At 39.9% G+C, this 22,150-nt stretch overlaps 1 protein-coding gene across 2 annotated transcripts; it reads left to right on the forward strand.

The window, feature by feature from the left end:
* The first annotated feature begins 452 nt into the window (after positions 1 to 452).
* On the forward strand, positions 453 to 19,719 carry znf341 (zinc finger protein 341). Of its 2 annotated transcripts, none has more exons than XM_038304910.1 (16): positions 453 to 534; positions 3,392 to 3,502; positions 6,162 to 6,352; positions 8,163 to 8,312; positions 8,388 to 8,666; positions 8,750 to 8,933; positions 11,945 to 12,038; positions 12,122 to 12,212; positions 12,327 to 12,495; positions 12,619 to 12,851; positions 12,933 to 13,141; positions 15,424 to 15,520; positions 16,705 to 16,837; positions 17,175 to 17,286; positions 17,383 to 17,453; positions 19,049 to 19,719. In XM_038304910.1, exons 1-16 carry the CDS (start codon positions 504 to 506, stop codon positions 19,537 to 19,539), a joined length of 2,646 nt encoding a protein of 881 aa, XP_038160838.1. In that variant the 5' UTR covers positions 453 to 503; the 3' UTR covers positions 19,540 to 19,719. The 2 variants fall into 2 exon arrangements, with proteins under 2 accessions (XP_038160838.1, XP_038160839.1); XM_038304911.1 differs by having other exon boundaries at positions 11,948 to 12,038.
* The last annotated feature ends 2,431 nt before the right edge of the window (positions 19,720 to 22,150 follow it).

Genomic DNA, 22,150 nt, shown 5'->3' on the forward strand with positions numbered 1-22,150 from the left:
GGAGAGAAAGAGCGCTTCCTATTGGTCGAAAAGTGACGTTCTCCATGAGGCGATGATGCTGGGCTCTGATTGGTCGGTTCCGCTGCCTGTCACGTTCCCGAGCGTCGACTGTTCGATTGTTTATTACCAAGTATTTGATTTTTTTTTTTTTTGGCCAAGTAGACGAAGTAGTAAAGAGTTAATTTACTATATGTGTAGTTTGTCTGCAATCAGAAATTCCATAAAAAAATAAGCGGAAGTCCAATCATTTGTAAATTAACCCCGTTTTGTAGCAACGATTCATACTAAAATCAGTTTGTTTAGAAATATTCTTAAAGCATATTTAATTTTTAGCTCACGCGCTTTTAGGCAAATACTAAACGTTTCAATAATACTATAATTAAACTTGGACTTGTGGAAAAATTTGTTTAAAATGCTCTAATGGTTTTTCATAACGTGGGAAGTTCCCATCAAGCGGCAGGCATTGCTAGTCGAGCGCCTATTGCCTATCGGAGCTCTTCAAGATGGCGCAGGCAATATTTGAGGTGCTGGAAGGTAGTAATATTCCCTTTATTATTGCTTAATTACAAACATAGCTGGGCCGTTAGGGCTTATTTTGATAAATATGCTTTGGGATCTTTATGGAAGTCATAAAAGTATGTCCGGATCGTGGCTTAATATACATCATTGTAAACGTAGAGAAAAATATATCTGGAAGTGAGATGTAAACATCAGGCAGATGAAATGATTTCCCGTCTTTATCAAAGTCATTTTCTATCAGGTAATCAGTTTATAGTTTGCGGTTTTGAACGATTGATGTTTTTCCTGCAGTGATTTTAAACTGAAGCAGGATGAGGCTATAAATCTAAGAAGTTTGTCAAGCTGCGATTTTAGGCCCAGTTTGTTTTTGGTTTATTTTCTTCTTGGATCAATTTGATCCAAGGATGTAAGTTTGTGATGAAAGTTGGTGGTGACACTCTAAGGGTGGAGGCTGATGGACCTACAGTTACTCCTGCTGCAAAAATGAGCTCAACCATCTATTTATTGAATGCTTTCCTATTGTTGAGAACACAAGAGAAGCATAATACACTGTAAATGTTAGAGAGATGCCTTTTAGTGCATTACATATATAGGACCCAAAAACATTAATGTATAAAAAACAAACAACAGCTGATTCCGATGCTAAAATCGATAAATCATGCATCCCTAGTGTCAGGATTTGGTTAGGATTGTTGACCCAAAGCAGAGGCACGCGGAGGTCCATTTTTAGTAGATTTAATGAAGGGTAGTGAAACAAAGTCCATAACCACAGGCAACAGGAATCCAAAAATCCAAATTAAAAACAATGTCCAAAAACCAAACGAGAAATATTTTTTCTTGTAAACTTTCTGATGAACATGGAGATCTATTTTATTACCAAGTAAATTTGTTTCCCCTTTAAATCTGCAGCTCTTCCTACTTCTCTCTTTGCTCTGTTTAAAATATTTATGAACCGATTTACTAATATAATGATGCAAGAAACAAAATTTCAATATATCTAGAAGCTCTGCAGTCTGATTCTATCTGCACAATAAGAAAACATGTTAATTTTAACCTGTAACTGGGAGTCATGGTCCTCTGAGAAGCCCAGCTATTTGAACTAGTAAAGAAGAACAAACTATGTTTTCTCAAGCTTCTTGCATTATAATACTAACTTGTATAAACTTACAAGTTGTAACCATTTTTAGCTCAAAAAAGCTCTGTATGTCTAACAAAAAGATTTTTCAGTGACATGATCTCTTAATTTATTTTTAACCAACCCGTGTCCTAACTTTTACTTAAACATCAAAGTAGCTGCTGGTTAATATTCACTGAGTGCTGCTGTGTCTCTCCTCCTCCACGTAGTTACTCTGTACTCAGTGCAATGCGACCCCAAATCCAATATCTGAAAGCGATAGATCCGATGATGTCACACCGAGAGGTGGGACATGGGAGCAGTGGGAGAGAGGAAAAAAAACACGGACTGAAAACGCTCTGAACACAGATAGCTGCACCCAACCTATGTTACCTTTGGCTAAAGTAAATGAGCGCAAAAGGGGAAAAAAGTGGAAATTATTGGTGTTGACATGTCCACACCAGTCCTTCAGAAAGTTACGCCTGTGGTGTGATCGCTTTGCTTATTGCTTGTGACAAGATAACATAGTCTCAGTTAGCCTGCCGGAGGCCTGAAACGTACTGGAGAGTAAAGAAGAGGTTCACTTTACTGTAGGGCAACATTTCTAGGCTTATAAGCAGAGTGGGATGGCCTTCATCTAAGCTGCTTCATGGATCAGAACGGCCTAGTCAAAGTTCAAAGTTGCATCTAATTAAGAATCTGTTGCAAATGTTTTCTCTAGAGTATAGATATGATTTCTTATTGCAAAAAGGGGAAACATCTGAAGAGTAATTAACCCTTTATAGGGCACTCAGTGAGATACTTTTAAAGTCAAAATTTCAATCCAACAGTGTTATTGGAATCCAGGACAAGACCTTATTACCTTTGCAACATTAACCTCTTACACCCTAAGGGGGTATAAATAAATTTCTGCCTGACAAAAACACACAAAAGTAAATAACTTATAGCCTCAAAGCTATTAGATTTAAGAAGAAACTTTTGGTACCTCTGTAAAGGTAAGATGTCATGAATGGTTTTCTGGTGTCAGCACCATTGTAGCTTTGACCCTGCCTGAAATATTAGGGACAAAATACTAAATGTTTTGCATTTTTTGAACCTCGCCAAAATTTTCTTTGAAATAAACATTGCAAAACACTACCAAAATATTATTTATAGCACAAAAAAGTGGTACAGACTTTTAAATCTAAATGTTGTGTAAAAATATACCAAATTTGGACTCAATCAGATGAATCATAATTATTTTAGAATGGTATTAGTGAGAAATTTCTTAGGCGGGGGGGCCATTTTGGCACATTTATCCATAAATGTCACCAAACTGTGCCAAATGTGTTTTTTACATCAATACTGGGGGTTTGTTAAAATTACGAGGTCACGTAGCAGCTGGACCCACCGACGGGTCCATAGGGTTCTAGGGGTTAAAAAAATCTGGATCTTTTGATGGCAAAAATGATTGTCAATGTAATAACAAGAAACGCCAACCTTCTCGAATATATTAAGAATAATAACAAAAGGGCTTCTATAAGAAATTCATGAAAAACACTCACAGAGTGAAAGAAACACTTTTTTTTTTGTCAATTTGTAAGGGGTATGCAAGTGATACAAAATTTTAACTTGTCCTATAAAAGGTTAAATCTTTCCTTTCCACTTCTACCTAAAAGAAACCTAAAAACTACTTCTTCACTTTATCAGAAGGTGCATCATCCTATGGAGACAATGGCTTTTTTTGGGCTTTGACTTCCTCGTCCTTTTTGTCTTCAGGCATGGACAACCAGACAGTGCTGGCGGTCCAGTCTCTGCTGGACGGCCAAGGAGGAGTTCCTGATCCAAACAACCAAAACGTCTCAGCGACGCCTGCCATCCAGCCAATGGGTATGAGAGATCATAACTGAGATCAGAAAACTGTTTAAATTTCCAAGCTTTCCCTGATTCATTTGATTCTTAAGGAAGATCTGCATTTCTGAAACACACCTGAGTTTTACCAATTTTTTTCTGTTTTCATGATGACCTTCATTCTCAGTAAACAGCCGCAGAAAATGTAATTTCCTAAAATTTAAGTTCTTAAACCTAATTGAAAAAAAAGGCATTTCACAGTTTTTTTTCAGCTTCTAAATCTTTTTTACTTTTGATATTCCAGGTTCTTGAACTGGGTTCAGTTTAGACGCCTGAACAAAACATTTTCACACACAAAGCTTAAAATGATCATAAACTATGAAACAAATTCCTGTCTAGATTTTCTATGAATTTCATATTTAAATCGGTTAATTTTGCCAAGATTTAAGAAAAAAATGGAAATAGCCCTTTACTTCCCTGTGGGATCTGAAGCCAGGTTCAACCATGCATGGTTCCATGGTTAGGGGGACAGAAAAATGACAGCTAGGTGAAAAATCTAAGCTGAAAAGTCTACAAATCAAAGAAAAATGTTTGTAGAAATTGTGGAGTAAAAAATGTCTGTTCTGAGCCTCACAGGCTCCAAACGAAAGTCATGAGAGATAAGAATGAGTTACAGCCTCCTTCATGGCATGAAGTGGAGGACTGTTGTTATTAGGAGATCCGTCTGGTCAGTAGAGACTGACACGGGAGTGGATTTTCACTCCTGTCCCGTCCCGATCCCGGGCCAGAGTAGAAATCTAAATCCTGTCCCGTCCTACTCCTGGTGAAATTACTCCCACTCCCATCCCGCTCCCATTCAGAATGACTCCCGCTCCTGCACCACTCCCATTCTTGTTGTCTTCATTAAGATTTCTGCCAATACATTGAATCTGAATTTCTATGAAGGGTCAGTTAAGTTCATGTTTCTAACTGTAGTAACTGTTGGTCCCTCCATTTTTGTTTTTGAGAAAAACTCAGAGCGGAAGCACTGTTGGTTTTTGGGTGGTGTAGTTTTTTTGACTCGCATTATAGCGTAGGCTTCAAGGAAAAAAACTACAAAATGGCGGTGCCAGTACTGGATTTTTTTTCTTTCTATTTTATTTTATTTTTTGGCATCGATCCTAGTTTTTTTTAGTTACTATTGGTTTGCTCCCGCTCCCGTCTGCTCCCGTTAATGTTTAATCCTGTACCGTCCCAATCACGTGGTCGTTACTAATACTGACTCCCATCCCACAGGAATCCCACAGGAATCCCGTGACCCGTGGGATTCCCGAAAAAATGTCAGTCTCTACTGGTCAGTGAAAGATATATTAACCTAACAGGGAATGGCCCTGATGAACTCAAGTTGTTTTGCTTCAATGTTCAAGTGTAAGAAAGTCCTTTATGTAGGGGATGGGTTGGTTCCAATGGGGGGAGTGTGTCTGTTGGGAAATTGTAAGGTATTAATGTATGTGCTGAGGTCGCCTCAGTCAGAGCTCTTTCTCTCCATCTGAGGATGTTAAATAAATTTGAACCTTATTTCTTGCAAGAAATGCTTCTGTCTCAGCTTCCTAACTCCGAAAAATAAGTAATTTGAAAAGAAATCAGATCATTCAGTGTGACCTATTTTTCCTTCTTATCAACAAACCGCAGACGTATTAAAGGAATAGTACACCCAAAACATGATTAGCCTTCATTTTCTACTCACCCCCATGCTGAACAACACCCTGGAGTACTTTTTTGATATCTCAAATGCATCTGGAGATCTGGGAGGCTTCTTGCTGTCTGCTGACATTCAAATAATGGAGGTCTATGGTGCCCGAGGCAGAAAGGTCCATAAAAGTCCACAAAAAACGTGTCAATATTCCTCCATACTGCTCGTCCAATGTATTCCAAGTGTCCTGAGTGGGTAGCATCCAGAATTTACTCGAAACAAAGTCATTTAGAATGTTTTTAGAGCATAAACAGTGGTGTATAGGATTTCCTAAAAGCGCGTTCACGAGTCTACGGAAACCGCGGCAGACCAAACCAGATGAAAGTGCGCATTCAGCTCGGCAAAGAACTCATGCTCTTCCTCAACACTGAAGTCCTCAGACATTTTTCTTTCGTTGTTTCTTTCTTTGCACAGGTAAACAGCACATTTCTTCTTCTACGCTTGCATTATCGGCAGAGCAGACGCTGAATGCGCACTTTCATCTGGTTTGGTCTGCCGGGTTCCGTAGTGTCGTGAACTCGCAGGCGCGCGATTTCAGGAAATCCTATACACTACTGTTTATGCTCTAAAAACATTCTAAATGACTTCGTTTCGAGTAAATTCTGGATGCTACCCACTCAGGACACTTGGAATACATTGGACGAGCAGTATGGAGGAATATTGACACGTTTTTTGTGGACTTTTATGGACCTTTCTGCCTCGGGCGCCATAGACCTCCATTATTTGAAAGTCAGCAGACAGCAAGAAGCCTCCCAGATCTCCAGATGCATTTGAGATATCAAAAAAGTACTCCAGAGTGTTGTTCAGCATGGGGGTGAGTAGAAAATGAAGGCTAATCATGTTTTGGGTGTACTATTCCTTTAAGACCAGGACGCCTCAGTCACTACCTTGGACAGGGTTGTATAAAATACTCAGCTTGCCGTTGTTTTCCGTCTGGCCTTATCTGGGTTTTTTGGTTCTGTTCAGATGATGAAGATGTCTTCCTGTGTGGAAAGTGTAAAAAGCAGTTTAATTCTCTGCCGGCCTTCATGACGCACAAGAGGGAGCAGTGTCAGTCTGGGGCCCCCTCCCTGTCCACCGTGTCCCTGGCCTCCACCAATGCCTACGCACCGGTCCCCTCAGTCAGCTCCGTCCCCCAAACCTCTGCTAACAGACAGGTGAGTCCAAGGAGCTGGAGGCTGATTCATGTGTGGGTCTGTTGATGGTTCACGGGGTTTAATTAAAACGATAAATAGATTTGTTTAAATGCAGAATGTAAGGTACGGCGGAGGATCTGGGATGCTGTGGGACAGTTTCTCTCTTTTTAGGAATTTTCTTAGTAATAAAAGGGAAAACCAGTAGAAACTGTAGAGCATGTAGACACCTCTAATTCTTCACACATCTCACATATTTTAACATTACAGTAAGCAACCTTCCCATGCAGATTTTACCTACTTGTGTTTGAAAGACTGTCATTATCAAAAGCTCTTTGTTTGGCAGCCTGTCGATGCACGAAAATGCGCTTTTTGTTTTGAAATAGATCCATACCTATCTCTTTATTAGTCTTTCAATGTGTTACACTAGAACATTATGGAAGCAAATTGGTCCCAGTTTTCTAATTTAAATTAATTAAATTGAAAATAAAGCTGAATTTGATGACGTATGAATAAAGCTAAAATTTATATCATTCAAAATTACATTTTTATATTAGCATTTTCTTCATTAAAGCTGTTTCATTTATAGATGAGTTAAAATAATCAATAGGATCATGTTTTATACTTAACTTTCAAAAGATGTCTCAGATAAAATTAAATGTTATAACAGAAATGTTTTTTAATTTTAAACTGTTAGCTGCATTGTTTTTATTACAGACTAAATTAAAAGCAGAAAATTCAAACTTAATTTTTATTTCCTTCTCCAGGGCTGCTCATTTGGTTACTTCATTTAATGTTGAACAATTCTTTTTCAAAAAGATTTTCCAGCAAAAAGTGGCCAAAATAAAATTGATAAATGTCCAACTTGAAAACATAAATGCATTTACAGAAAAGCTTTTTCGTTTTACAGTCAAAGCTGCATTTTTTGACTCATAAAGGACATTTCTAAAATATCATCCAAACTGCTTTTCCATTTTTTTCTGCTTATCATGTGACGGAACTCCAGAGAAAACTAAGAAGAAGAAATATATCTATTTTTTTTTCATGCCCAAAAAATGGTGAATTTGCGGTTCTAAGCAGCGCAGCAAAGACGCTTTAATGGCAGCTTGGACCTGGATTTTACAGAGTGCGTTATGGTGTCGATGTCCAGGAGGATGATTGTCCCACATTGTGGGACCTGCTGTCCCACAGTGGGGTCGTGGACAGATGGAAGCATGAAGGTGACCTTCATCCAGACGCAGCGCCTGGAAGACATGGTCCTGGTGAACCTGTATTTCTGGGAATGCATTTTAATGAACAAATCTGTCATCTCAAAAGGAAATCTGGGAATTTTTGCTGGGAAACCTTTTTGTAAATAAAATGTTAAACCTTCCTTTCTTAATCCCTTAAACAGACCTGAAGAACACATATTTTATTATATATATATAAGTCAAAAAAAGCAGCCTTATTTTAAAAATGAATTCAATTCAGTTTATTTCTATAGCGCCAATTCACAACACATGTCATCTCAACACACTTTATAGTTCAACCAGATCATTCAGTCACATTGATTCAAAGTTTTATATCTAAGGAAAACCAGTTGAGTGCATCGACTCATTGACTTAAATGCATCTGCCCCATCTTTTTTTTAAACATCTGAGAACTGAAGGTGGTTAAGATCTAATCAGCAACAGATCATTTTATCCTCAGCAATAATAAAAAAAACAGTTTCTGCTGAACAGCACAATAACCTCATTGTTCCTTCGGTTGATCTGATCAGAATGATACCTGCAGACGGTGTCAAAATATTCAGAAAGTCTGCTTCTAAGTGTTTGCATCCGTTTTGGTCCTGCAGGTATCGACCTACATCACCGTCCCTCCGTCTCCTTTGACCCACACTCTGGTCCAAGGTAACGTGCTGGTCAGCGATGACGTTCTGATGTCGGCCATCTCAGCGTTCACCTCCATCGACCAGCCCATGGCGGCCATGCAGACGCCTGTTCAGGTATCAGTGAAAGCTGCTCCCTTCTGAATGAAGCTCATTCTTAACATTTCATTATGTTTTTTGCTTTTATTGCAGAGTAACCTGAGCATGCACACAGCAGGGGTGTCCTATCTTCAGCACCATCATCACCTCCATCACCATCATCATCATCAGCAGCAGCAGCAGTCCCACCCCCTGCCAGCTGGACAGCACCCCCAGCAGCCCCTGGCCTCCCAGGTCCCAGTGAGCCACAGCAACTCGGTGGTGCAGGTTTACAGCACCATGCCCCACATGGCAGGAGCTGCTGCTGGGGGTGGAGGTGGGGGAGCAGCAGAGATCCATGCATTAGGTCTCCCAGCTTTCCATCCTTCTCAGGTGAGTCCGTCCAGCCATCTGGTTCCTAAACATCTTCCCCACCTTCACATCCCAGCTCCTGTGGTTTGGTTTCCTTCTGCCAGGTTCCTGGACAGTGTGTGGAAGGCCAGGCGTTCAGCAGCGCTCCTGTCTACAGTCCTGGGAAGCAGGGCAGCAAAACAAAGAGCTGCAGCAACAGCAGCAGCATGGGGGAGCTGGGCGACTTTGAAAAGGTCATCATACCCAAACAACCCAGGAGCAGCAAAAAGAACACAGATGGAGCAATAGGTGAGGAAATGGAAGAATAAATCAAACACAGTAGCTTAGAAACATATGATCCCACTGATGCTGCCTCCACCGTGCTTCACTGTGGGGATGGCGTGGTCAGGGTGAACTGTGGTGTTGGTTTTCTTTTTTTATAATTTTTTTATAAATTCCATCTGTTCAAGCCATTTCCGACTTCATTCATAAATCCAAACCTTCCACATGTCAGCTCGATCCTCTCCCGTCCACTCTGGTTAAATCCTGCTGCTCTTCATTTGCTCCTCTCATCACCAAAATCATCCACTCTTCCTTAAGCTCTGGTTCAGTCCCCTCTGCACTCAAAACCGCTACAGTCACCCCAATTCTGAAAAAACCTGGCCTGGACCCCACCAACTTCAATAACTTACGTCCCATATCCAATCTACCCTTCATATCCAAAATTCTGGAAAAATCTGTTGCCTCCCAACTCCACAACCACCTGATGTCCAATAATATTTACGAACAGTTTCAATCTGGCTTCCGTCCTCTGCACAGTACTGAAACAGCACTCATCAAGATCTCTGACGACCTCCTTATGGCTTCTGACTCTGGACTACTTTCCATCCTCATTCTCCTGGACCTTACAGCAGCCTTCGACACCATCTCCCATGCCACTCTCCTCAGTCGACTATCATCCATCGGTATCAGCCGCACCCCTCTAACCTGGTTCACTTCATACCTCTCAGATAGGACACAGTTCATACAACTCAAATCTCATAAATCCATCTACTTCCCTGTTTCTGCTGGTGTGCCCCAAGGTTCTGTCCTGGGGCCCCTCCTGTTTATTATCTACATCCTCCCTCTTGGCTACATCCTCCGTAAGCATCATATCAAATTCCACTGCTACGCGGACGACACCCAGCTCTACCTTTCTACTCAACCATCTGCCTCACTCCCACCAATCTCCCTCACCCTCTGTCTCCAAGAAATCCATTCTTGGTTCTCATCCAACTTCCTCAAATTGAATAGCTCTAAAACCGAAGTCCTCCTAGTAGGCACACCTCACACTCTCTCCAAAGCTAATAACTTCTCGATTACCATCAATGATTAAACTGTCCTCCCCTCCCCTCAGGTTAAGAGTCTGGGTGTCGTCCTCGACAGCACCCTCTCCTTCCAGTCCCACATTAACAACATCACCCGGTCTGCCTACTTCCATCTGCGTAACATCTCTCGTCTCCGTCCCTCCCTCACTCCCCAAACTACCGCCATTCTTGTTCACAGTCTCATCACTTCACGCATCGATTACCGTAACTCACTTCTTTTTGGCCTTCCAAACAAGTCCCTCCAGAAACTACAGCTCCTCCAAAACTCTGCAGCACGCCTGATCACTCTGACTCCCATTTCTCATCATATCACTCCCATCCTGCAACAACTCCACTGGCTCCCCATCAAACAAAGAATCATCTTCAAACTCCTCCTAACTACATTCAAGGCCCTCCACAGCTTGGCTCCATCTTACATCTCAGATCTCCTTCACGTTAAAACCCCCATCCGCTCCCTAAGATCCTCCCACACCTTCCAGCTCTCCGTTCCCTCGGCCCGTCTGGTCACAATGGGGAACCGGGCATTTAGTCGCTCTGCTCCCCACCTCTGGAACTCCCTCCCTCCGGATCTCCGTACTCTGGACTCCTTCCCTCTTTTCAAATCCAGACTCAAAACTTTCCTGTTCAGACAGTCCTATCCCATCTAGTTCTTATGCATCACTCCAATATTGTTCTCTTCCTTTTCTTCCCTTGGTTTTATTTTACTTCCTGCTGTTTTGTTTTCTGTGGCATCTTATGCTTGTACTTTTTAGCTTCCTGTTTTTAATGTTTTTATCTGCCTGTACAGTGTCCTTGGGTGTTGTGATAAGGCGCTTTCAAATAAAATGTATTATTAGACCTAGTAAAACAGGGCATATAGATGTATACAGTTACTAAAAGCAGGTTTGTTGAAAAATACTAATATTTTGAAATCATAACCCTGAATACGCAAAAAAAGCCGTCCAGTATAAAGAAATTAACGTCTTAAAGCAAAACCAAAGAAAACAGCGAAATAAAAACAAAATATTTGAATAACAACTAAAAGTAGAAGTTAACTTGAACCTGCTCTAAGGACGTACACAGGTTCATCAACAGTTCCTCTACATAGAAAATCAGGACCACATGGATGAAAAAAGATCACAGACATAGATGAAGCTAATGTGTTGGTTTTGTGGTTAATTAGATGGGACAGTATCAGGCCCCAGTCACTGTATTATTATTATTATTGGTGGGCATACATTTTTTTTTCTAATCAAGATTAATCTCACTTTAATCTTGGAATTGATCTAGATTAATCTCACTATAATCTTGGAATTGATCTAGATTAATCTCACTATAATCTTGGAATTGATCTAGATTAATCTCACTGTGATCTTGGAATTGATCTAGATTAATCTCACTGTATTCTTGGAATTGATCTAGATTAATCTAGATTAAAATGGCTCATTTGAATTCTGTCAAAGGCATTTGTGATATGTGTGTGCTACCTAAATAATAAGCAAAAGTAAGTCCTGGAACAGGTTTGGAACAAGTATGAAAACCTATCTGTAGAAATGAAATGGGCTGAATAATTACCACAAAAACTACATTATAAAAAAGTGTCCCACTTTACCCTCAAACCAAATCAATCATCAAGAAGCAAACATAATGTGGCTATCCAGTCAGTGAGGAGATTGTGCTGACGGGCTTACCTTGGTTGTACTAAAACATTGTAGTCCACTCGATGGGATGGAAACGAATGTTTCCTCCGTGTTTTTTCATCTGGAAATAAGTGGGCATCAGTCTGAGAAGCATGAAATGACGGCAGATCAGCAGATGAGGTCTAAACATGTCAGCGGTGATGATCTTTATGGACCATCAAACATGTCCATAAGTCACTGTGGAACGATGCTGCAAACCTGAAGAGGAAAATGATGAGCAGATTTATTCTTACTCTGCCTGTTCACTATCGTCTCTCTAAACTTCTCTCCCCAGCAGAGCACCTGAAGGGAAAAGCTCAGAAGCTGAAGTGTAATTTCTGCGATAAGTTTTTCTCCAAGAACTTTGACCTCCAGCAGCACATCAGGAGGTGAGCTATCCAGCAGGATTCAGACACAAACTCAGCAGGTACTACTGTGAATGTTTTCACACAGAGCTGTGCTCTTTCTGCAGCCACACAGGAGAAAAACCCTTCCAGTGTATCGTCTGTGGACGAGCCTTCGCCCAAAAGTCCAATGTGAAGAAACACATGCAGACGCACAAGGTGGGCGTTTATTTCCAGCTTTTACCAAGAGCAAAATAAACCAGCAATATAATAACAAAGAGGTGAATTTTACGGTATTTGAAGTAAGTAGGTGACACCTGCTGTCCTCTGCAGGTGTGGCCGATGAGTGTGGCAAACAGAGTGACCCGACTGCCAATCTCAGTCAAGGTGGTGCCGGTTTCGTTCATTGAGGAGGAACGGATCGCTGACCAGCAGAAGCAAGGCGGCGGGGATCAGGATGGGCCGCAGCAGACGCAAACAGAACTGGAAACGGCTCAGAGAGGTAGAGTCAGTGTTTATCCAGCAGCACACTGGTTCTGTGTCTAAAACCCGACGCTCAGCTGAACGATAACAGCACCAGGGTCAGATTTCCAGCTCTTACAGCCAGTTCAATGCCTGGTTACAGAGGCGCCAGGCGAGGAGGCAGCAACTGAGGCCGAACCCGATCCAACCGCCGGCGGTGGGGACGACGTGCAGGCCGGTCAGCCTGGGAACCAGTCTGACCAGAACCAACTGTTCGAGACTCCAACCAAACAGATGGTGGTGATTGACAGCTCCTACCAGTGCCAGTTCTGCTCCAGCAAATTCAAGACCTACTTCCAGCTCAAGTCTCATCTGACCCAGCATAAAGGCGAGCAGGTGAGCGAAGGTCTAAAGCTTTCGCACAAGTTTAGGGGTGCATGTAGAGAATCTATAGCACTGACTGCTGTTTCACCACAGGTTTATAAGTGTGTGTTAAAGAGCTGCTCCCAGACCTTCCAGAAGCTGGATCACTTCCTGGAGCACATCCGGACGCACCAGGAGCAGCTGACGTACCGCTGCCACCTCTGCAGCAAGGTCTTCTCCTCCCTGTTTGAGTTGGGAGTCCACCAGTACTCCCACTGCTTCTGCCCGCAGCAGAACACGCGCAAGGAGACGAGCGTCTACAGGTAGGAAGGACGGGAAGGAACAAACTAGACAGAGACAGTTTAAATAACTACTGCTTAGGGATTGGCCCAACTAGAGGGATACTGCTCTTTGATTGGTTGTTGGTGTGAAAACGTATTGGATCATTATTCTGTCACGCCCCTCTCACAGACGAGCGGATTCAAATAAACAATAATTGATTTTCTCCTAATTATGCCATTGAAGAGCTGCTCAGCCAGTCTCAGCCAGAGCTGCCTGTTCCAGTCTGGTCTGGAGGCCCAATCAAGCAGAGAGAGTGACTGACTGGATGTCAGTATTTAACAGCCATCAGGTGCTTTCAATTAGCAGCCCATCTACCTGCTTCCTGAAAAGAACAAAAAGAAAACAGTGAAATGGCGACACCTACTGGACAGTAGGGGGAAGTCACAATTCTAAAATCCTTTAGTAATAATAAAGATCTCGTGTTGTTTAGACAAACATCTGAAACGGAATTTAAAATATGATCCCGTTGCCTTTACTGGAAATAAAAACAATGATCAATATTTTCACTGCTATAATACTGTATGTAATCAATAATAATTTTTATTCTAGAATAGAATAAAATAGAAAATCCCTATTTTCTATTTTAATTGGGAAATTCTGTTGTTTGTAGCAGCTAAAAGATAATAGAAAAAAATGGTAACAAACATAGAAAAACATTAGAAAAATGTACAAGAATAACATACTAGTGAAGATAAACAATAAAATACTGTACTGTAAAGTGTTTTTAACAATATAAAACTGTGCACATGGAGAATAAATAACCAATATACAGCTGTGGACATTTTTACAGTAAAGCATATGTTATGAATAGCAGCAACATCAGAGATGTGCAAAATGACAGCAGCGTGTTATTTAACTGACTAAGACAGAAACTGTGCAAAAATCAGCATGAAAGTAACAAAGTATTTAGGTTGTTGGGAACAGTGGTTGTTATAAAGTCTTCCAGCAGCTGGGAGGAAGGATCTGTGATAACGCTCCCTGGTGCATTTAGGGTGCAGCAGTCTGTCACTGAAGCAGCTCTCCAGTTCTGAAACAGCTTCATGCATGGGGTGGGAAACATTATCCAACAGACATGTTCATTTAGTTAGGATCCTTTTGTTTTCCACCTCCTGCGCTGAGTCCAGAGGGCATCCAATCACAGAGCTGGCCTTTCTGATCAGCTGTTCCAGCCGCTTTCTCTCAGCTACAGATGAGCCACAGCTCCAACAGACAGCTCCATAGAAGATGGCTGATGCCACAACAGAGTCATAGGAGGTATTTAGAGGTATTTGGAGTGTCTCCTGCACTCCAAAAGAACTCAGTCAATTCTGATACATCAGTTAAATAAAAGTATTAAAAGAAATCCCAATAAAGTTAAAGTTGTCATTAGCTTATTGTGCAGAGTTTATAGGTTTTGCTGTTCTGCTTTTACAGAGTAAGACTGAGAGCAGGGGTTCCCAAAGTAGGGAGCAGGACCCCCAGGAGGATCACGAGTTGTGGGATCGACTAATTTTTTTCAAAATCATTGCGATGTGATCCCTGAAGTATATGGAGGGCAAAAAAACAATATTACAAAAGGCATAAAAGTGAATTTCCCATGAAGTAAAAACATATACCGTGAAATAGGCTGATGCTCAATTTTTTATTTATTTATTTAAAGCATAATTAAAATATTAAATAGACAATTAAATGGCAAAATGCATGATAAATAAATATGTCATTGAACAACTTAATAAGAAACATTTAAAATTAATAAAATAATAAAATGTAATTTAAAAAATAAACATTAAAAATGAATATATTTACTTCATATTATATGGATACATTTAGAGTGAAGTCATTGAGTGAATATGTATTTTTGGGGCTTTTTGTATTGTTATTTTTTTGGGTCCCAGGCTGTAATGTTTAGGGAGCCCCGACCTAAAGGTTCATGCTAATAGATAAATTGGGCTGGCTGGCCTGGAGTCCGCTGCCGATCAAAGCTCACTAGTTTAAAAATATTGGTACCTAAAAAGAGGGGTGGGTGGGTCTTCAGTTTTCTAATTTTAAGAAGGAGGAGTGAGAGCCTTCTTTCCCCCAGCTGATGACAGTTATACAGCAACTAGTCGGGGAGGGGCAAGGCTGCGTTATTCTTCTTGGACCAAACCCAAATGTCTGCTCTTTTTGTGCTTAGAAATTCGTTTTTCGGTCTAAATAAAACAGAAAAAACATCAGAAGTATTGGGATTATATACTGAGCGGCCATGTTGGTTCTCTCCTCACCTCCTCTACTGTTCCTGTTCCAGATGTGTGAAATGTCAGAGCAGGTATTCAACCCAGGAAGCTCTGGAGCAACACCTGCTGACCGCCTCCCACAGCTTCCCGTGTCCACACTGTCAAAAGGTTTGTTTCCCCTCTGATGAGCTACGTATCTATATCTGCAGATCTATGAGGCTAAGGCAGAGCGGCGAGCAGCAAAACAAATTCATCAACAGATCTTTGGCACCTCGGCCTCTAATAAAGTCTGTATTTGTCTCTGATCTAATGTTTTAAAAATAGGTCACCTAAATATTTATTAGTAGAACCAGCAGTTTTATGATATTGCTGAAAATCAGAAAGGAATAAAATGTTTTTTTTTTGTTGGACAAACACAAAACTTCTGTAATGTTAATGTTGGAACATAACGTGTTTAACTTTTTATTTTAGACCAAAGAAGATTAGATCTAATTCTCTGAAGTCCCTTTATTGATCAGTATTAAATAATCTGCTGACTAAATATAATCCCATCTTGTAATTATTTTCAATAGTACGTTTTTACCTCATTTAAAACAGAATGTTATTTTCATAGCTATTGAAGCCAAACTGCTGCTGCATTTCTAGAGGATCAATTCTAGTTATTTAACTTAAAATATTTTTTTATTTCCTCTGCTGAAAATCAAACAGCTAAATAAAAACAGCTGATTTCTATAGCTGAAATGTGCTAAAAGTTTTCAAAAGATGTTACCGTTTAAAATGATCATCATTGGCTCTGATTCATCGATGATCTTAACTACACTAAAACAAATAATGGCCATCATTCCTTATTCTCCCTTAGTTTCACCACATGCTTTATTGCACTAAAATTGAGTTCTTGGATGCCAGATTTCTTTCTCTATTAGATAACCAGCACTATATTTGTGATTCAGTCACTAAGTCAGATTTCAAAGCAAACCAGAAAGTATTTATAGCTATAGAGTCACCTGATCGGTGCTTCTAATTGCGACTTCCCACAGAATTTGTTTAATTTTGAGACAGTTTTGGGTCAGTTAACAAACTCTCATTCTGCTTCAAACATTTCAAACTTTCAGTACATCTATCTCATACCTAAATGTCTCTTCTTTATAGAGTCTGTGAACAGGTGAAGATTTTTACCAATGTGTCTGACTTCCTGGTTGCTTCACTCTGAGTCACCATAGTGATCTGACTAGACCCGGCCTGCCCTTTTGATTGACACAGAAAAATCAGACTTTAGCTCCAAAAAGATAGGATAAGTAAAAAGTCGACATTGTATCGCAGCCTTTTAATCCGTCGCCGCTGTCGGTCCTCAGGTCTTCCCATGTGAGAGGTACTTCAGACGCCACCTGCCCACTCATGGCGTGGGAGGAAGATTCAAGTGTCAGATCTGCAAGAAGGCGTTCAAGACAGAGCACTACCTCAAACTGCACACTCGGATTCACTCAGGTCTGTTATTAAGTCACATCTAAAATATGTTTTCATTTATATGGAAAAGGCTGATTTAAAAGTCCTAAAATGTTTGTATTTATCCTTCATTTGAGGAAGTAAATAAGATGATCTGCCAATGAAATGCATATGTTTGCCCTTAATAAAAGATAATCAGATATTTATTCTTATTCTTTATTTTTTTTTCTTATTTTAAATGTAAATCATCTTATTCCATTGGTAAATTGTCCCACCTGCTCAAACCAAATGAAATACACTTATTTCAAGCATTGACTTCATTTTTGCAGAGTAAATCTGCTTAAATCGGCTTCATTTATAAGCTTGAATCTGATTCCAGGTGAAAAACCGTACAAGTGTTCCCTCTGTGAGGCGACGTTCAACAGAAAGGACAAAGTGAAGAGGCACATGCTCATCCACGAGCCGTTTAAGAAGTACAAGTGTCCCTTTGGGTGAGGCTCCTGAATGGGAAACCTATTTTTATTCTAGATCAGTTATTTACACTTTAGCTGATTTTTCCTGCTCGTCTCACTTCTTTCCTTTCCCAGGACACATGTGGGCTGCACCAAAGAATTTAACAGACCAGACAAACTGAAAGCTCACATCTTGTCTCACTCTGGTGAGTAAAGAACAGCCGTTCTGTTGTCAGATAAGCTAGATTTGGATCCTTCTAGCTGCAAGGGAACATGAATGCAAAACATCTGTGTTCCTCTCATGTAATCAGATGGAAAATGAAAATAAATAAATCACTAATCCTAGTAACTGAGTTTTCATATTGAGAGCAGTCAGCGGCGTTCTTGGATGCTAAAGTCAGGGTCCGCTTTGCCAGCTCAATTATTTAGACCAGGGGTAACCAATTTTAACAGAATTTAACACTTAAATAAAATGAGATGTTTATGCATCCATGTTATACATCTACCTTTTAAATAAAAAACTTAAAATAAAAAAAAAACAGAATATTTTTTCCATTTTAAAATGAATCTGAAGTGTTTTTTTGAAGTAGAGAACAACAATCGTTCAGTTTGGTATTTAGACAATTTCCTGATTCACGTATTTTATAAAACACCTGAACTGACCGTTAATTCAATTAATTCAGTTTATTTATATAGCGCCAATTCACAACACAAGTCATTTCAAGGCACTTTGCAATTCAACCAGATCATTCAGTCAAATTGATTCAAAGTTTTCTATCTAAGGAAAACCATTTGATTGCATCGATTCATTGACTCAAATACAATCCCTCTGACTAAGCATGCTTGTAGCGACAGTGGAGAGGAAAAACTCCCTTTTAACAGGAAGAAACCTCCAACAGAACCAGGCTCAGTGCAGAGCAGTGGGCGTTATGCTGCCCTGCAGGGCTTTAAACCTGGGTTTGCATATTTATCTTTGGATATGCTCATGGTGGAACATCCTGCTTCACAGCAGTACGTTGAGCCAAACATACTCTAAATGTGCAGGGTCATCTTTAAGCACGCCATTTCATTTTTCTGCCACAAGTTCACCGCTGTTCTTCCAGCAGTCCACACTTTCTCTGCTCTCTTTTTCTCATCATCTTCTTCTTCTTTCCCATCACCCGGCTTGCCACAGGTTTGCCTGCTGTGTCTAAAAGTAGCAGCAGCAGCAACCCAGACTGACAGCAGTCATTGGCTAATGTGTAGCACGTGTAGCCTGGTGCCTGCGCTCCACACGGCTTTACCGTATTAACAGGAGAAGCAGCGCAAGTGAAGTTAGACTCTGTTGTCGGACAGCATGCAGTAATTTATAAATGTTTTAAATCAGGTTGGGTCTGGATTAGCCAGCAGGTGGGTCCAGATCCGGCCCGCGGCCCGCTAATCATTGACCTCTGATTTAGACTTTAGGAAATGTTTTTGGGGTTTTTTGACTGGTATCATGGAAATTTATCGATTTTTAGAAAAAAATATTTTTAGATTTAGCCTTTTTCACTTAATCCCAGGTTTGAAAGGTCAATCTAAGCTTAAATATTCGCTGTAAGCTCCCCACTGTCACCACTTTGCTTGGTAATAGATTAAAATCCTTGAACATTTTATTTCCCTTTGACATTAATAACGTATTTTTGAATTGAATTGAGGGCGTCAATCATGAAGCAAGGTTTGTTTTGCTTTTCCTGCTTTGAACCCTCGTTGATTTTATGCTGGATTAACTTTGGACCTGATTAGATGGCGACTGATTGTATCGAACTCTCCTCACTCACAGGTATCAAACCCTACAAGTGTCTGTTCTGTCAGAAGGCGTTCAGCCGCAGGGCTCACATGATGGAGCATCAGCAGTCCCACACAGATAACTACAGGTTCAGGTGCTCCACCTGCAACAAAGGATTCACCAGGCAGAGCTACTACAGAGATCACAAATGCCCCACAGCAGGAGAGGCCATGGGAACAGAGGAGAGGACAGAGGAGGAAGAGGAGGGAGACGAAGCTGCAGGAGCGTCAGCGGTGGAGGAGCAGGAGGGAGAGCAAGATGGGAGGAGAAGCAGGTTCACTGAGAAAATATCTCAGACTGATGGAGAGGAAGAGGAGTGCTCTGAAGGAGAGCAGGATGCTGGAGCAGCGAGAGGGGAGGGGGCTGATGGAGGCTGCCAGGCCGCGGCTGATGGACAGACCCAGATAGAGGAGCAGGAGCAACATGGCGGACTGGATACAGGGAGGAACATCCAGAACAGTTTACAGAGGCAGCTGTGTCTGTAGTTCAAACCTGCTTTAGTTTTCCTGGTCCTGCTGCTGTTTTATGAAGGGAAACCGATCAGAGATGGCTGGGAAATAACTCCATATGTTTTAAATTAAAACAGTTTTAGATGTTTTATGGTTTTCCACAGGTTGGATCCAGTCTGCCTACTTCCCATTGCTGTTTACGGACTATAATAAAAACCACAAAAAAACGTAAGCTGCAATTCCACCCTTCAATGTTTATTTTCTTACACTAAAATTTGTTCACACACTTTCTATGCATTTTCAATTTTTTCTCTTTTCCTGGGGTCCGTTTCACAAAGCAGGTTTACCAAAAAATTTTTAGTTTTCTAAACCTGAAAACAGGGAAACTCTGACTTTTCCGGTTCATAAAGAGTTTCCTCAACTTTTGTTTTAGTCACCATAACATTCTCCACAGAGCTAACCTGGTCAGCAGCAGGTTTTCTTCAGTAAACTCAACTGTCCTCTGTCTCCGATCTCCCTACAGCCAATCACGCCCATTTATTTCCTGATTTATTACAATTTTTGTTTTAGTTTGTGCAAAAAAAAAAAAACATATCATTCACTAGGTCCGTTACACACATTAGGTCTTAAAAACATTGCTTGTCCGTTTGACGAGGATCTTATTAAAGAATGATCTACACTTTCTTACAGAGAATTACATATTTATAGGGAGAAGATTCTACAACTCATTTGACAGGGAATGAGATTACTTGTTTTTGATTTGTTTAATATGAGAGAGATATGGATTCTTTTGTTTTTATTTATATTTACAGGACATGAAGACCTAATGAAATTATTTTCAGATTACATATAAATAGATTAATTCTGTGGGGGAAAAGGAATCACTTGGGGGTTAGGATTATGATTCACTGAGAACTGAATAAGAAATCAAATGGGTTTTTTAGTAAACATACCATTATTCATAGACAAACTTGTGTGTACATTAAGGGTCGTTCACTTTTCGTTTTCACAAGTGTATTAGGCTATTAACCCCTGAAGGCACTCATGCCTTAATCTCAGTTTTTGAACGTTATAAAGGACTCAAACAGGATTAAAACTCTTTAACTAGATTTAAACCAAGTTTAGTTGAGAAATATAACTTGTTAACATGCTGGACTCATATCTACTTTGCTGTTAAAAAACATTTCCACTTACCTTTGATTTCTTTAATCATATCCAGTATGTGTCTCTCTGATAGGGTATGTCCTTATTTAATATCTAATCCCTGAATTTTTCTTTGCTGCCACAGGCTTATGATGGAGGCAGGAACTTAGAGTAATATTATCTAAACAGGCTGCCCCGTACATTGCTATTGTTTCCTCCTGATTTGTGCCTAAAGTGATGCAGAGGATTACTGATATCTTCATTAAAGGGATTTCTGCCTCAACTAATTAGACTCCTGAGGGAGATGAACTAAAACATTAGAATTCATATATTATACTATTGGTAGGAAATCTATAATTAATAGAGAGGTATACACATCTATATGACAAACAGAGCATTTTTAGGGTGTATTAAGTCTTTTTATCGATTTTAAAGAGTATTCATAAACACAAGTGTAAAAAACATACACTTCTTGAGGTCCCTTTTCAAATGATGACCTTTCAGCTCTATTATTGTATAATTTACTGCACATGGAAACTGAAATTGATTTTTTCGGTTTTATTTCTTGCAGGTTTTATTAAAGAAAGTATGTCAGTTAGTATTTAGCTGCATGGGTGTCCATGGGTTTCAGTCCTGCTACAATAAAGTAGGGAATGAAAAAAGCAAACAAACAGGAAGATTTAAGTCATTTATTAATGTGACAATTCTTATGTTACACCTCTTTCATTTACATAAGCAGGCAGAGAGAAAAGAAAATAGAGCGTTGCCTTAGACATCTTATTTAAAATCTTTTACAAAAGAAACTTTGTTATGAACAGCATTTACATCTTCTCATCCTTACTGGACTGACAGTGGTTCGGTTGGATAAACAGGCTTCTGGGAAATATTAAAAACCAAAAAAGGGCTTTTTTTTAATTGATTTTAAAAACAAAAAACAAGCATACTTTATGGCAATTCCACATCTGCTTGTTATCGATTCAAGAGTTATTAGAGGAGGCGACAAACTATGAGTAACAACCTTTCCTCCTGATACATTCACTATTTTCATACAGTAGTTGTTCTTTCAGCTGAAATTATGGATCAAGCTTCATACGTAGCTCTACTGCACTTTCTCCAGGATATTTCTGATCACTGGAGGATTAAAACTAAACAAACAAACTGAGAGCTCCTGCTGCGTTCCAATAATTTATCCTCTGCTGCTTCAGTGTTTGACTACAATATTCAAACAGGAAAAAACCTTCACATGTTTTATTCAATTTCAAAATTAACTACCTCAGCTTTAACATGAATCATCCAGGAAGGAGTTTGTTTTCAGATAAATTTAGTGATGATTAATGAAACACGATTTACTGCTTTCGTGATAAATAATAAATAAGAGATATAGTGTTCTTTACCTGCAGTCGCAGCACATTTATTAGCACCCCTGGTCAAAATAATAATTAAACTGAAAGAAAATATTTTAAACGTATAATTGAATAAAAAAAAAAATCTGAGCAATAAAGCC

This window comes from Cyprinodon tularosa, unplaced genomic scaffold (genome assembly GCF_016077235.1).
Source record: "Cyprinodon tularosa strain WSP-4 unplaced genomic scaffold, ASM1607723v1 ctg547, whole genome shotgun sequence".
In the NCBI taxonomy this organism is placed as follows: Eukaryota; Metazoa; Chordata; class Actinopteri; order Cyprinodontiformes; family Cyprinodontidae; genus Cyprinodon; species Cyprinodon tularosa.